The sequence below is a fragment of the Anarrhichthys ocellatus genome, unplaced genomic scaffold (genome assembly GCF_004355925.1).
Source record: "Anarrhichthys ocellatus isolate YVR2014 unplaced genomic scaffold, GSC_Weel_1.0 scaffold3, whole genome shotgun sequence".
In the NCBI taxonomy this organism is placed as follows: domain Eukaryota; kingdom Metazoa; phylum Chordata; class Actinopteri; order Perciformes; family Anarhichadidae; genus Anarrhichthys; species Anarrhichthys ocellatus.
In genome coordinates, this window is record NW_022280033.1 from 3338456 (window position 1) to 3354514 (window position 16059).

The following is a 16059-nucleotide window of genomic DNA, read 5'->3' on the forward strand; positions in this document are numbered from 1 at the left end:
GAGCGAAGACCACGACGTGTCCGCTGCTCGGCTGAAAGAAGCTGGTGTGTTTCTGTCAGGAGGGTTTGTGCGACACCACAAGGACTACAGTGAAGAAGCACTTTTCAGTGTGTGAGTGTGTGTTGGTAATAAACTGTCGTTGCAATAGCAGTGAAATAATCAAGCTTTATGTCACAAGTTCAACCGTGTCTGTCGTCAGGAAAAAGGAAGATTATTTATTACCAACAATGACTCATCACCTTCCTCCTGAAGTCATTGTGATGTGTTCATGAGGGAAGGAAAAGACCAAACCGATGAGTCAACTGTCAGAACTCAACAATCCTTCGAGATTATAGCAGTTTTTAGTCGCCTTCTTTGCCTAAAGAAGACTATAAAGGACCATGTTTTATTCCATTAAGTACAAATCCAATGTGTTTTTTTTTTAACATTGTCAGTGAATTGATTAGTGGATTAAGAAAGTTAATCAGCAATTATTTTTAAGCAAAATTGTGAAATATTTCATGTTTCCAGCTTCTGTGGATGATCTGCTTTACCTGATTACTAATTACATTACAGTAAACTGAATATTTAAAGCAATAAATCTAGATTATATCACATCCATCAGAGTGATCCTCCATCTGTAATCTGCAACACAGCGATGGAGAATGTGATAAAATAATCCTTTATTAGTCCCACAGCGGGGAAATGTACAGGATTACAGCAGCATAGAGCAAACAAGACATGGTCAAAAACAATGTGTCAAAACAGATGTATGTGTGTCTGATTTTATTCTGAAGGTGATGCTTCAACATTGCATCATTGAGGGGAACTAATGACTTCATAACAGTTTGTTTGAGTAACTGGTCGCACGGCTTCCTGCTCACATATGTAAAGCGTGAACCTGCAGGTGAGACTTGTTCCAGTTTCGCAGGTTTCTGAATGTTTGAACGTCTCCCTCAGCTCCTGCAGCCTTCAACGGTTTTAACAATCAAAACACAGCTTTGGCACCAAAATACAGGACTTTGGACCGAGCACAGTTGTGTTAATTATCTACAATATATGTTAAGTATTGAATGATAACTTCAAAGCCCCATAAAAGCTCAGAATGATTGTTTTGAGTCCAAAGATTCAAGCCTTCAGTCCACCGTGATATTAAAGACTGTAATATATAAAACGCATATGTTATATTCACCTATAATCAGGCCTGGTTTTTAAATCCTCGTTCTTTGTTTTGGAGCCAGTGGCTCTACCACCTGGTGTTACTGGACAGCTGGCCGTTCCTTACATGGGTTTTTAACTGATGCACAGTCTCTTTTTCTTTCCCTCCAGTGTGTTTGATTAGAATTCCTAACTTTGATCTACTCTGCTTGGCCTTTCTGGGGCTGGTTGTCCTTTTACAGCGGTGTTTTGCAACACACCACCTCCTCCCTCCGCTGTTGTCATAATCCTTATTACAGATACAGATTTCTTCATGATAACAGGCGGCCTTTAACACGCCTCTGTCTGACTTGGTTCAACTTTGATCATCATGCTGTGTCACTATATGAAATGTGAATTTATTCGTGTTTCCTGATTATGTTAATCCGTGTCTAAACAGTTAATGTGAGGTTTTTCTTTTGTTTATTTTCAATTTTTTTTAATCAAATAACCATAAGTCCTGGAAGGTATTCGATTTGTTTTCCTTCTCAGAAATCAAATGTAAAAGGGGCTTTGTATGTTATTACTAAAGCTGTATTTTACAGGTCTGTTTTCTTAATAATTTCCTCGGACATTTCGTGTTTTCAGACTAAGCTAAGTTTGTCGTTTCTCGTTAAACAAGCAGAAGTTTTGCTTTGTTTTGCCCAATTATTCATATATTGTTAGAAATTTCAGTCAATGTTCAGATGACCTGCTGTGCATTGATTAAAATACAAAAAATACCCTCTTCAGTTAAATTTAAGATATGCTGCATGTGATAGTTTTCCTTTTCTTCAAAAGTGCGTCAGGGCATTTTCCTCTTTCATTTTCACTATTCAGGATTTGTCATGGAGCTAAACGTTATATATTAAAACCCCTAATTGTGTAGTAATCAGTCGTCCATCAAAAGAGGCCGAGCTGCGCATGTCTGCCTCCCTCCTCTTCCTCTCGCTCTCACCTCTCTAGCTCAGGCGGAGCCGCTGTGTCGCTGCATGCTTAAGATGGACGCCAAACAGGGTTGGTCTGGTTCATAATCTTTTGTTTACCGACCCGCTATCTCCTCTTTTACATGCCGCGTTTGCGTACAGTTATGTCGGTGGTTTAGAATTTGCATGAGCACCGTGTCTGGATGAGCCCGGAGAGAGAGAGGCGAATAGCGGGCCGTCTGCGGAGGTCATACCGGACTATTTTTAGCCTGGCTCCGGCGGTGCTAGCACGCTACTGCTACCATATGTAGCCAGGTGGCCACATTTGAACCGCGGAACCTCCCCCTCTTCGTGCTCCTCACCCACCTCCTCGTGCTTGCTACTCTGTCATTGTCTTCACATCCAGACAAACGTTCTCTCTTGTCAACCTACCGGTCACCGTACTGCTGCGTAGCTAACAGAGTTAGCATACTGACCAGTTAGATAATTAGGGGGAGAGCTAGCTGCCAGCTAACGTGCTAGCTATGCTAGCTGGTAACGCCCACATGCACACCCCGCTTTGCGTAATAAGCAAGAAGCTTCCCGAAAATACAGCCTATGTTTCTAATGATTAGTGTCTGAATAACCGTGAGTGAGACGACTGACACCACGTTTTGCGGTTGTTTAAAATGAGCCTAGAGGCGTCGTCTTTATTGGAAATCCCTCTGATCTAGATAGACAGACACTTTATTATTCCCGCAAGTGGAAATTATTCTATCTGTGTGTCTCTCTGTCTCAGTCTCTCAGTGGTGTCTTTTCTAAAACAGCAGCAACACAGATATTTTAAAAAACGTCCACTTTTTAAGATGACTCTGGTAGAAACTGCAGAGTGTTCGGCAAGTGGAGGAGCTGGTTATACTAACATATGCAGCAGATGTGAATGTTTCATTAAAGTAGGTTTTACTGCAAGTTATTAGTGTGATTCATCAACAAAAAAACAGACACTTTGATAATTGATTATCAAGTAGAGGAGCAACTAACAATCATTTTCATTATAGTTTTAATCTGCTGACCTTTTATCCTTGTGAAATTTCCCAAAAATTATTATAACGATGCCCTTCGTAAATTCACCAGACGCTACGGTGACATCTTCAAATGTCTTGTTTTGTCGGAAAATCCCCCAAAAACCAAAGAGATTTAATTTGCTGTCACATGTGACAAAGAAACGCAAAATGTTTGTCGTTTTGCGTGCTTCGATTTCAGCTCTCTCACCAAAAAGAAACATCCGACGTGTTTGTTTTTCTCTGTGTTGATGAATGTTCTACCTCGAACCTGTCAAGTAATGAGCCATTCTTGGTTTATCTCATTTATCAGGTAACTGTGCAGAAAGACCAAGGGGTGAGCTAACATACATTTGTACTCTTCAAATCTCTGTTTTCTTTTCTCCTCTAGTCCTGTTAAACTGTACTTTATACTAAAAGTAAAGACGCATACTTCTACATGCGTCCTTAACGGAACTGGCAACTACTTGTTGTGAAGTGAATGCAATGGAACGAGTGCAACATCTAGTATCTTAATGTTATCAATAGCACCTTTAAAATGATAGGAAATAGTGATAAATAGCCGTCAAAACTTTCCTTATGCGACCAGCAGTCCAGAACGCATCGATACTAAAGACAGATAGAAAAGCAGCATTTTGTTATATTTGAGAAGCAGCAAACTGGGAATATTCAGCCGTTTTTGTTATGACTGTAATGATATATCGTTGATCCCATTTTAAATTAAGCTCGGTAGAATAAACATTTTATATTCGGCTGATTTATGTTGAACGAGCGGTCGGTTGTATTTGTCCACTCAGCCCGTTAAGCCCGTTTTGTTGGCTTCTGAATATTTTGGTCGGCTGCCGAACGCATTGTCTGGTGAGTGCTGAGCACCTGCTTCTGTCTCTCTGTACATCAGCTCACCTGCAGCCTCAGTCTGCATTTTAATGCCGCTTTGCTTATCGGCAAACCCTCTTTATCTCTGGATGTGTGCGGCCCCGGGTCCCTAAAGTCATAGCACTGTTGTGTTTCGTGATGTGGATCGTGTACTTGATTTTTTTTTTTAAACTGTAACCTCACATTTAAATACTATTTAGCTGTATTTTCCAATCAGCGAGGCAGAAACATTGCACTGTCAGATTCCAGCGTGCAGTTCGAGGCGCTCTTGTCATTCAGAGTCACAAAGTACAGCATGTGTCAGCTGTGAGCCTGCAGGAAACCCAGGACTCCTTCACTGCTAAACTTGTCCACTGACCTGCCTGGAATTCCCTGGTGAAATATAAGCGTGCTCGGTGCAGGACGTGGGTCATGAGCCCAGCTGTCTCCCAGGACAGTTCGATCCCCCCCACCACCAACCGGTTTTGGGGTCCGTAGAGAGTGAAGGAGCTCCCTGCAGCGCGTGTGTGTGTGTGTGTGTGCGTGTGTGTGTGTGTGTGCGCGCTATAAATGTGACCGGCAAAAAAAAATTGGGAAGATGAGACTGATTGGCCAGTCAGCAGGGTCTGTGAACCGCTACCTGCTTTTATTGTGAAAATCTTGACCACCAATATTACAGCAGCTTTTGTCCACAGATCTATTGTTATTCATAGCTCTCTTTTGTGACCAGCCATTTAGTTCTTCATCAAAAACCTGGCAAAAAGAAGGGAAGAGCGTTTGTGGAGTTTCAACGTTTATCCACAGAAATCTGAATCATAATGCTCATGCAAGTCAAAGCGGATGTCCTCCGATGTGTCCGGCGGAGCTGGTGTTACGTCAGAGGGAAGTAGTCATCGAGGTGTGAAAAGTGTAAAGAAAGTCCAGAAGGCACAGACGTGAGGAAGTGTGAGTCAGAAGCTGCAGGGAAGGGATGACAGTGTGTGACCTCTGACCTCAGGACATCAACTTAAAGGTTGCTCCATCACATCCACCCACCAAGAGAATGTGATTCTAGTTTAAACTGTTGAGTGGAGGCAGAAACAGTGTTTGGAACATAAACTTGATGCTAATACATTTTATAAGTCTTGTGTTTGTTGTGGATCCAAAACAAATGAATCGTGGATTTTTATCTTTACTCCCAAACGGCGTCTCTCTGTCACTTCTTACGACAATTTCATGGTTTCTGATCTCATCGTGCGTATTAGACAGAGGTGTGAAATGTACTGATTTACTCGGAAAACCACTGTGGTCGTGCAGATTTTCAGGAATTAACGCAATCAGTTAGCTATTGGGCATGTCAACGATCAGATGTCCATTTATTCTTATAAATGAGGAACAATAAAGAGCATATTTTAAACCCATAATCACAGCACAATATCAGTAAATTAATGATTTCAATTATACGAAAATAAGAAATGTGGTGCTTTGACTCCTTTTTGTTGCAGTTCAATATTAAATACAGCGTACATGCAGCACAACCTCCAGGCCTCATTTGAGGAGATAAACTGTCACGTCTCTCTGGATGTTTGTCACTAACCATCCCTCTTCCTCCTCCTCCTCTTCCTCCCCCTGCAGTGGTGGATCTCCTCTACTGGCGTGATGTGAAGACCACCGGTGTGGTGTTCGGCGCCGCCCTGCTGCTCCTCCTCTCCCTGACGCTGTGCAGCATCGTGAGCGTCAGCTCCTACGTCGGCCTCGCTCTGCTCTCCGTCACCATCTGCTTCAGGATATACAAAGGCATCCTGCAGGCCATCCAGAAGTCAGATGAGGGGCACCCATTCAAGTGAGTACCAGAGAGAGAGACTTACTCACTCAGTGGTTAGATTGAAACTGAACTGTAAACTGAAGCATTAAAGTCTGGTTTCATTGGGAATCAAACTCGGCCGATCTCATCACAGAGATCAATGACCTGATTAATCCTGATTATCAGTCGGTGCTGCAGGCGCTCTGGTCTGTCTGCTGAGGTTACGTGTGTCTGGATCACATTACATGTCCTTTATTTTATATTTACCACTGCATCACATTAAACCACACAGAATACCACCGTACAATACTTAACAGGATCACTTTGAGTACACAGTGGACTCTTTAATGAGCCGGCTGGTTCTACGTCCTTCATCCTCCCTCCGTCAAAACCTTCTTACTGTGTTTATTCACATTAGAGCACATTGGCTCAGATTAACATAATCTTTGGAGGTCACATTACAAGATGATTTCTCTACATTCTACAGTGTTTATGCAGCTCTCGCTCCTCTCACTGACGTTTAAAGTCTCATCGTCATCGTGGTCTCTGCTCTGTCTTTAACCCGCTCTCCTGCTGCTCCTCTCAGGCAGTACCTGGACCAGGAGGTGGCGCTGTCCGAGGAGATGGTCCACAAGTACAGCGACTTGGCTCTGGCCAAACTCAACAAGACCATCTGTGAACTGAGGCACCTGTTTCTGGTCGAGGACCTGGTCGACTCCATCAAGGTGAGGGCGACTCTGCTTCACGCTGAGGGTGTAGCTTCACAGGGAGCGTCTGTCTTTGCAGTTTCTCGACGACACTTCTTCTGATCGACTTCACACTTAACAGGTGTGAGGGTGCTCATGAGCGGTTCTCGAGAAAGCTGCGAGCAGCAACAGGCGCTGCACTAGTACTCAGAATGATGAGGAATTAAATGACCTGAATATATTGGTGTAGAAACATAATGAAGCCTGAGGGTCTCCTACGTCCTCCAATGACTTCCAGTAATCACTGAAGAGGCTTCAGGGGTCTTTTAAGATGTTTAAGTGTTTAATACCTACATGAGATTTAGGAGTGACCACCACTATCAAGACACTAAATGAGGAAATATCGTTTAGAAGAATGAGTCCTTTGTTTAGAAATGTAGAGAACCACTAACGAGGAAGACTTTAACTTAAATGGTGAGCGTCATTTGCCCTTATCTACGTGACATAGACCTCCTGTTTTTTATGAAGGCTCAGCCATGTCAATCGGTACCACCTACAGTAGATTAATGCGTCTGTAGACCAGTGTCGGTAACAGATGAGCTTTCAGAGCTCTGCAGCTGTCAGAGGCCTGTCGTCACCTCGCTGCGCCCTCCAACCTGCAATCCAAATACAGACCTGAGAGCAGCGCTGTGCAGAGGAACTTCCCTTAAAGGGTAAAAAACAGTCTGATTCTTTTAATCCCATCAGGAGGAAGCTTGAGCCTCAGGAACAGATTGCTAACATGTGTCTGGATGCATTCTGGGATATTCCTGTTATCCTTCTGCCTCTGATTAATGTCCTGTTACCAGTTTACACCAGCAGGTCATTGAAATGTCACAAATATAAACCGTGTTGGGTCTTTACACTGGCGGCCATGTTGGCTCTGGATGCTCCAGGCTGTTTCCACGTTCATCATTAACACGAGCAGAGAAACTGTCTCGTTACGTTACAGCACTGGAAGCATTGATACTAACACAGCTTCAGGGTTTACAAAACAAAGACCAGACGAGTTTCTGCATCCTGGTCCGGTTTTAAACGGTTCATTACGGAAAACAAGATGGCCGCTGAGATATTTCTGTTCAGTGTCAAATATTTTGGACTCTTTGTGAAGACAGACGACTCGTCTCACACAGATTGATTCACTCAACAATTTTTTTTTTATTTGCTCTGTGAGTGTTTATATGAATGTATATGATTAATTAATGAGGAGAATGAACTGAGTTAATTCCTGAGAGGAGACTCTCTCTAACTGGTATTGACTCAGAGCTCTTTGTTTCCCTCTCTGTCATTAAACGATCGTTGTTAGAGTGAGCTGTGATGGAAGAAGTAATCGCATCTTATACTTTAATAAAAACACGACAACACATTAATACACAGTAGAAATACAAGTTAAAGTCCTGCATTATCATCATTATTGGCATTAAAACATACTTGTAGTAACAAAAAGTAAAAGTACTCGAGTTATTTCAGAATAATATCTATTGTATAACTGAATTATGATAACAGTAGTTTAATCTATAATACATAATAATAATACAGTATTAGTTTATTATATTTTGTATCAATACTCAGAATCTGTGAATCAACTAAACCTGCAAAATAAATGTGGTACAAAGTAAAACATTTTCCTCTGAGGTGTAGGGGAGTAAAAGTATTGAGTAGCATGAAGTAAAAATACTCAAGTACACAGTTTGAGGTACTTAACTGAAGTACAGAAGTTTGTGATCTTTTAATAATAATCAGTGATGTATGTTTCCTCTCTGCAGTTCGCTGGGTTGATGTGGATCCTGACCTACGTGGGGTCCTTGTTCAACGGGCTCACTATTCTTATTCTGGGTGAGGACCAAGTCACATGTCAACATATTGTGTTAATGATTCACACGTTAAAACTATTCCCACTTCGGCTCCTTCTGGTGGTGAAATCAAGAATTACATCAGATCCGTCTTCTAGTTTCTCTGAGAGATTCAGTGTCTGTTTGTAGTTTTAAATCAGACTAACGAGAAGCAGCTGTCGCATAACTACTTCTTCTTCTTCTTCTTCAGCTCTGATCGGACTGTTCAGCTGCCCGATCGTCTATGAGAAACACCAGGTGAGTCTTTATTAATGATTCAACGTGGATCAGAACCAGTCTAAAGGGACCAACTGGACCCAGATTCATTTACATTCAACTTTATTTTACAGTTATATAAATATGCGCCTGCTTTACATGTGTGTGGTTACAAAAACTGGTGATTGAGTCAATAATGATCTACTTTACACTTATGTGTTATTTGACAGCTTTAGTTACGTTACAAATTAGGATTTTACATAAAATACAGATCATAAGATAATAAAATATAACAACCTCTTACAAAAACATCAGTGTCTGTTGTCAGTTCCACCAAAGAGACATTTCTCCTCAACGTATTACATCGTGTCATTTAAACGTTTGCTGCTGTAACATTGGTGAAACACGTACTTTTAATGCTTTAACTCTCGTCCGTGTGTTTTCAGGCTCAGATCGACCACTACGTGGCTCTGGTCAACAACCAGGTCAAAGACATCGTTGGGAAGTAAGTAGTGTTTCCTTCTTTCCTTTCCTTAATCTGCCTCCTGAGGTCAGTGAGCCGACCAGAGAGCGGCTCTAATGAACCAACTGGTGTTAAACTGAAAACAGAGAATGTGTCGTATGGAAGTACGAGAACATCATTTAAACTCAAAACTACAAATTACAAGAGACTAAACTTTATTTCAGTACCACTTTACTACTGATCAAGAACTAATTATTACATTTGATGAGTAATGATGCCATTTTATTAATCCGTCTTTATATTGTCATTTTAAAAATGGACCTGCAAAATTAATTTGAAAGGTTTTACTCATTAATTTTCATTAATTTCTGTCTTTAAATTCCCTTCGTCCTCCAGGGTTCAGGCGAAGGTCCCCGGGATGAAACGCAAAGCAGAGTGAAGTAACGAGAAGTCGCAGTTTGGATTCAGGAAGTCCTGAGAGGGAAGCTGGTTGGAGGGAGGGAGGAGGGGGGGGAGGGGATATGAAGAAAAGGCTGAAGGAAGGGTCTGGCGTGGATGCAGCCCTTCTGACTTTGTCAACATAATAAAAACACTTTTTTTTTTTTTTTTCCAGTTCAGAATTCCTTTTTTGTTTTTTGTTTGTGTGTTTTCTGGGGAAGTTGAAGGTTCACGACACCGAGGGCGGCTCGTTGATTCACCTTTTATGTCGAGTTTTAAATGTTTCTGTGAGTTTGCTGAAACTTACAGAAACACATTTTAATCTTGAGTTAACCCTCCCTCTCCTCGCCCAGTGCATTGTGGGAAGTCAGACGCTCCCTCCGTAGAGTTTGGGTGTTTTACTTCCATCACTTTTCAAAGCGAGGGGATTGTTTTTGTTTCCCTTCGTCTGCTGTTGGAGAGAGCGAGCAGCACCTCATTTGTATCTGTTTGTTTTGCTATGATTACTGAGTTGACGTATTTTGTGATTTAGCTGTTTAACTGAAACACCAGTGTCCCTGAAGCTTGGAGCTCGTTTGCCTCGATGTGACGAATTTGTGAACGTCTTTTTTTTTTTTTTTGCGGGGGGGGTGGGGTGGTTTGGGGTGTACTACCATTTTAAAAAAACACGTCATCGCTTCTGAGTAACTCTAGCTAGAAAACCTTTGCCAGACGAATACAACATACAAGTCGTTATTTCCATGTCATTTGCAGCTGTCTAGTAATGAAAGTCTCTGGCAGAAACACGTTTACATTCATCCACATCAGTTTGAATATTTAAAAAGTGAAAAAAAAAAAATGAAATGGGATTTTAAAAAGTAAAAAAAAATAACCATTCTGTCTGTGGAACAAAATATCTTAATGAAGTTGCAACTTGATGTGACTTTGGGAAACCTTGGAGCATTTCTTTGTTATGCAAGTATAATTGTGAATGATAAACTTCATACTTCAATTGTGACGATAAAAAGCTTCCATCTGGGAGCCGTGTTTGTGGAATGCATTGTGAGATGTAAACAATTATCAATAAAGCTTCTAGACGAAGAAAGACCCGCCTCCTCGTCTGTCCGTCAACTTGGCTAACTCCAGTTAGCTCCTGTTAGCTTCAGCCCATTTCCACCAGGAGAAGAAAACACGGAAACAAATAAAGACGAATGACAGAAATGTTACCTTCAAAGTTATGAATATGACAAAGATGTGATATATAAGCTGTGATACAGACCTTCTATATGAAGGACATGAAGTAGGTAGCCTAGATTATATACTTATTAAAAGTAAATAGATGGCTTAACATTTGTAGGATTTGTATTGTTTGCCAGTAGAATAATGTCCCCAAAAATCCTATATTAACATTTTTAATACTTCTCAGTGAAGTTAAGATGATGAAAAACAATCACTACCTCATAACTAAGATATATATATATATTATATATATATATATATTATATATATATATATTATATATATATTATATTATATTATATATACAGTAAAAATATAGGAATGGAAATTTCACTTAATTTCACCTCCCACCAACCAGGAGCCACAGAACCCTTTATAATGAGCTGAAATGTTTCATTATGTTCTTGTTCACACAACTTTAATTAGTTTTTTTTGTTGTTTTTTTTTACATGTATTGCAAAGGCATAAGAAACGAGCAATATAATAACTGATGCCATGGGGGCCAAATACTTTTCCCTGAGGATATTTAGTTTGAAGGTAAAATCAACCTCCCAGTATGAACACATGAATAGTCCTCCTTTAGTTGTAAAATGCACAAATAGCTGAAGTTATTTTCCTTCCTCCGTTAATGAGGACGATGCTGGACCGGGGCCAAAGGAACCGGTACTCATGCTCTGTGGGCCCCATAATGCAGAAGATCCGGGTATTTTCATCTGAATCCTCTACTTGGACGTCAAAATTTTTCTAGCTTCATGAGCCGTTGAGCAACTCTCATAAAAACAGACGCTGTATCCAGTTGTCTTCATATATCCATGTGGGCTGCCGACAGATAATCCACCCAGGGGGCCCTGCAGGGCTAACCCACAAGGGCCTCGTTAAGGTTTGCCCCGGCCCACAGTAAACCCACAGATACCCACAGTGGGGCCGCACCGCACCTTAATTAAATAACTCAGATCTGTTTACAGTTCAGTGTATTTTGATGCTTTGGCCTCAAGATGGTGCAACAGGACCAGAGGATCTCAGAGGAGGTTCAGTAAATCATTTGAGCTCCACAAAAATCTACAAAGAGAACGTGAGTCAAACTTTATTCACACACTGCGCTCATACAAATCCATAGAAATGTCACAGGAGTCTTCTCCAGAACATCACAACCTTTTCCCCCAGATGTTTTTAGCTTCTGGCACAGAAACTACTCAACCAATCCAAATGTGAGATTTTACTACTAGTCCCAGACGCACCATCTCACAGCATTCCTTTCCATTCACAACTGAGTCATGTAACATTTCAAATAAAGAACATTGGACTCCAGTGTTTGATTTTAAAAAAATCTACTTATTAGAGTAGTTCTGTCTGGCTTTTGTCCAACTGAGAACCTCAGGTAAACAAAGTTAAACAGAGAACACATCTACGCTGGTTTGATGAGAAGAGGTCAAATCTAAATCACACACAAATCATTTTTTGTTAATGTTTTGCTATGATGGAGCTGATCTTATTGCGTTGCTCAGAGTTCCTGTTATTGAATCCCCTCGGGGAGTCTTACAGGTTTGTTGCTCTGTTGGGTACAATTATTACATCTGAGGTAAACATAAAAACAAATGAGCCTGACTCAGCCCACACAGTCGATCCCATGTGGTCTATTTTAATGAAACTCAGATGATCTTCTTGTAATTATTTTCCACTTCAGTCACCAGTGTTAGAGTAGAACCCCGTTACAAATGTTTTTGCAATGTTGGTGATAGAAAATAATAATTTGAGTGTTTTTAGCTGTATTATTGATGTCTCCGAGATGAGAACTAAATTCATATTTAGTGATTTTATGGTGTTTGGTTGGCTTTTCAGAAAAGAGGGAGACGGCCGTAGTGTTTCTGAAAATATCTCTTCTTTGCATTTCTCTCGGATGCACTAAAAAGTTAATAATTCATGTTTGGATGCTGCTTGCAGCTATATTATAGCTCTTATTTTATGTAGTTATATTCTCTGACCCCCCTGAAGGTCTAGGGCTCACAGCTACATCTATAACTATAACAACATATAACATGTTTTTCCCCTCACACTTCTGATAAAAGAAGCTTGTATTGCTTTAATTGTTGTTTTTTGCGTTAAACAAAAAAAAAGAGTTTTGTCATTTTTTTTTTTTTGCTCCTTTGATTCTTTTCTTACATTTTTCTTGTATTTCATTTATTATTATTACATTACTTTCTGTGTATTTTCATGTTGTTGTTTGCGTTTTTAATGTAACAAAACGTTTACTTGTAATTAAATGTTTTATATAACTAAAATTAACTTTCTCTCCTACGGTTTCTCCCCCGTTCAGCACCACAGACAGCGCCTCCATCACTGCTGCTGGTATTTGCAGTTTTTAAATTCTCACTGATAAGAAACGACGATGAGCTGAAAAAACACAAAGTCCCAGCATCCTTTGCGGCCGTGCGTCTTCTCCAGCGGAGCCGGGTGTTTTCTCTCTGTGCGTCATGGTTACCTCCCGAGTCCGAGCTGCGACAGGCGCGTGACAAGTCCCCCACAATAAGACCGGATGTTTAGAGATTTAACCTTCAAAATAAAATCTGGAATTTTTACAGCAGGCTGGTACGTGTTACAATAACAATAATAATGAGCTCCAAACGAAATTAATAATATTCCAGTGTGTTGAGAAACTAACACACACTCTCAGTGGTGGAAGTACTCAAAACATTTACCAAAGTAAAAGTGCCAACGGACAACAACAATGAAAAATCCAAAAGTCCTTCATTCTTCTTTTTTTTAATCTGTCATATTATTTATTGGACAAGTGTACAATGACACGTAAAATGTCTATATAGTCTTTTTTCTTGTGCAGCACTACATGCCCCGGACTCAAATGCCTTTTATTTTGTATGTTTATTGACCGGAAATGCGCTGTAATAACCTGCTATGTGTTAACTTGATGCTTCTGCTCGTCAGTCCGAAAAACGAGCGAGAAAACATCACTGAGATGAGACTCGGTGGTCTGGGAGGGTCTCCATCAGGCGTCTGGAGTCCGGTTCACTGATCAGCTGAGTCTGTCTGTCTGGTCACCTGTCTGTCTGTCTGTCTGTCTGTCTGTCTGTCTGTGGGTGGAGGGACTCAGTTTGCAGCGGGAGAATGCTCTCCTCCTGCAGGGAATCAGGACTTTCCTCTCCCGTCATCCGGCCGGTATGCTGCGGTGTGAACCCAGGGCTTCTCCCCTCCTCTGCCCGCTGAAGTTGTCTCACCTGCGGTGATGCAACCCCTTATTTCAGCCTCTCTTCTCCGCGTCTCTCTCCGGAACGGCCCGATCATTTCACAGTGGAAATAATCCGTTTCTTTTAATTTTCTGAGATTATGAGGCTACACACCCTGTCCTCCTCCTGACTCAGGTGGATTTTTTTTTTTTACTCGCGGACAGATTTGTGAATGGGATTGTGAGCTTCCGCACGTTTTCTCCTCCAGCGAAACCTCCTCCACCTTTGCGCGCTGCGCGTAAATCCGCGGAGGGATGATGTGAACAACCGGGGGATACAGGAGTAATAATAAAAAAACAAACCCGTGCTGTAGTAACCATGGCTGGTACTGAGGTCGAGGATTAGTGTGAGGAGGGATTATATTTTACAGGAGCAGAATCCTCCATCAATTGTGCTGTTTTTTTGTCTTTTTATTTTATTTTCTCGGACAGAACTTCCCAAACCCGTTAGGATATGTTCTCTATTGCTGTCTGTTCTCTTCTTTTATTTCCTTTTTGAAAAGTAAAAGAAAATCCTCTACTCAGACTGCTCCTTTAGCCGATATGAGAGTAAAAACTAGAGTATTAAACACAACAAAGTTCGCCTCATTACTCAACTGTAGCTATTAAATACCATAAGTCACGATGGGGTCGTTATAACGTCACGGTTTATAATTTACAGCGCAATAACAACACTGTCAGTCCCTTTGGAAATATTAATGGAAATTGCACTCAAACCACAGGAGATAAAAAAATACTATTAAGTGCATCAGAAACTCTCTGCAGGACTATCATCCATCCGGCACACCTGAGGATGAAGATGATGATGATGATGGCTGATTGAGAGTAAAGAGCTCTGAGCTGCCTGCTTTTTCTGAGCTATTTAATTCACCTGCTGCCGGATGCAGAACTATGGACACACAGAGATCTGATCAGAAGTGGAAAATGACCCGTGAGTACTGAATTAACTCTAAAATACCACCAGATACACACAATAACTATGTTTCTGTATAAACTATATTTGCCATCACAGACATTAAGAATATTGTGTAAGGAGCCACAACTGTACAAGTTAGGATTAAAGTTATTTTATTTCACCATACAGAATATTATATAGCCTGATACAGAGTTAAGATAACATTACATTAATAGGTGTCATTGTAAACTGATTATTAAGCATCAGAGGGACATGGAGGAACTGTATATCAGTTATTCAGTCTCCTTGTTCCTCGATCTGTTTAATTACGATCAGATCTCAGATTTCTGGTACTGATGATGTGTGCACATGATGTGGTCTGAAGGATCTTAAACCAGAGGAAGAAGTCGGATTGAACCAGCAGCAGCAGCAGCAGCAGCGGTGTCCCGTCAGATGAGCGAGGATGTCGGACCGGAGCGCCCCGGGCTGCCGGCTCAGACTGGACTGGGTCTACGGGTACCGGGGCCACCAGTGCCGGAATAACCTGTACTACACCGCCGGGAAGGAGCTGGTGTACTTCGTGGCCGGGGTGGGCGTGGTTTACAACACTAGAGAGCACAGCCAGAGGTTTTACCTGGGACACAACGATGACATCATCAGGTAAGAAAGACTGTGCTGCCACACCTGGATCTGTAAAAGTCAGTTTATAACATAAGATATATATATATTTATTTATAGCCTACATTAAAAATTTGTTTACAAACTCTCACGCAACTCGTGCCATACATTATCCAAGTCTCGTGCATTCAGTCATGTGTTCAATATTCTTCCCAAACACCTGCATTTTCGTCAAAAAGGTCATGGATCATTAAAATCTTGCGGGTTCATCCTCTGGGGAGCAGGAATATGTCAAGTTCCAATATCATAGAATTTGGCAGATGTCTGAATGTGGTGCATGGAGCTGCAGTGCAATCTGTGTTGATTGTTGTTGATAGTTTAATGTTATTGTTTATTGTTAAATGTTACGCACCACCCGCCACGACAAATTCCTTGTAGGTGCAAACTTCCTTGGCAATAAACGGTTCTGATTCTGATTCTGTTCACAGAAAACAAGTCCACAAAGAGGGATTTTTTACTACAAAACTCCCTCTTTGTGTTACATTTTCATGTGAAGCTCATCTAAATAATGTTAGAGTTGGTGAATATTTGTGGTTCGTTGTATGTGGGCTGTAAGAAAATGCCTAAATGTTTTATACAACATGGTGGACTTGACTG

General features: G+C 41.0%; 2 protein-coding genes across 10 annotated transcripts in view; both read left to right on the forward strand.

Annotated features, from left to right (window-relative positions):
• Positions 1-10517, forward strand: part of LOC116398912 (reticulon-4) — a 24959-nt gene extending 14442 nt beyond the window's left edge. For 5 of the 9 annotated variants that reach the window (XM_031875670.1, XM_031875695.1, XM_031875686.1 and 2 more), the window contains 6 exons: positions 5591-5798; positions 6346-6484; positions 8251-8320; positions 8528-8574; positions 8979-9037; positions 9392-10517. In XM_031875670.1, coding sequence (XP_031731530.1) covers positions 5591-5798; positions 6346-6484; positions 8251-8320; positions 8528-8574; positions 8979-9037; positions 9392-9434 — 566 coding nt within the window. In that variant the 3' untranslated portion in view covers positions 9435-10517. Of the gene's footprint in view, positions 1-18; positions 2173-3434; positions 3459-5590; positions 5799-6345; positions 6485-8250; positions 8321-8527; positions 8575-8978; positions 9038-9391 lie in introns of those variants that run through there. The other 4 variants (XM_031875662.1, XM_031875680.1, XM_031875717.1 and 1 more) reach the window with 3 other exon arrangements.
• Positions 10518-12841: 2324 nt separating this feature from the next.
• The window catches only part of LOC116398183 (echinoderm microtubule-associated protein-like 6), a 54052-nt gene continuing 50834 nt past the window's right edge, over positions 12842-16059 (forward strand). The window contains exons 1-2 of the mRNA XM_031874268.1: positions 12842-14820; positions 15170-15444. Coding sequence (XP_031730128.1) covers positions 15248-15444 — 197 coding nt within the window. The 5' untranslated portion in view covers positions 12842-14820; positions 15170-15247. The remainder of the gene's footprint in view (positions 14821-15169; positions 15445-16059) is intronic.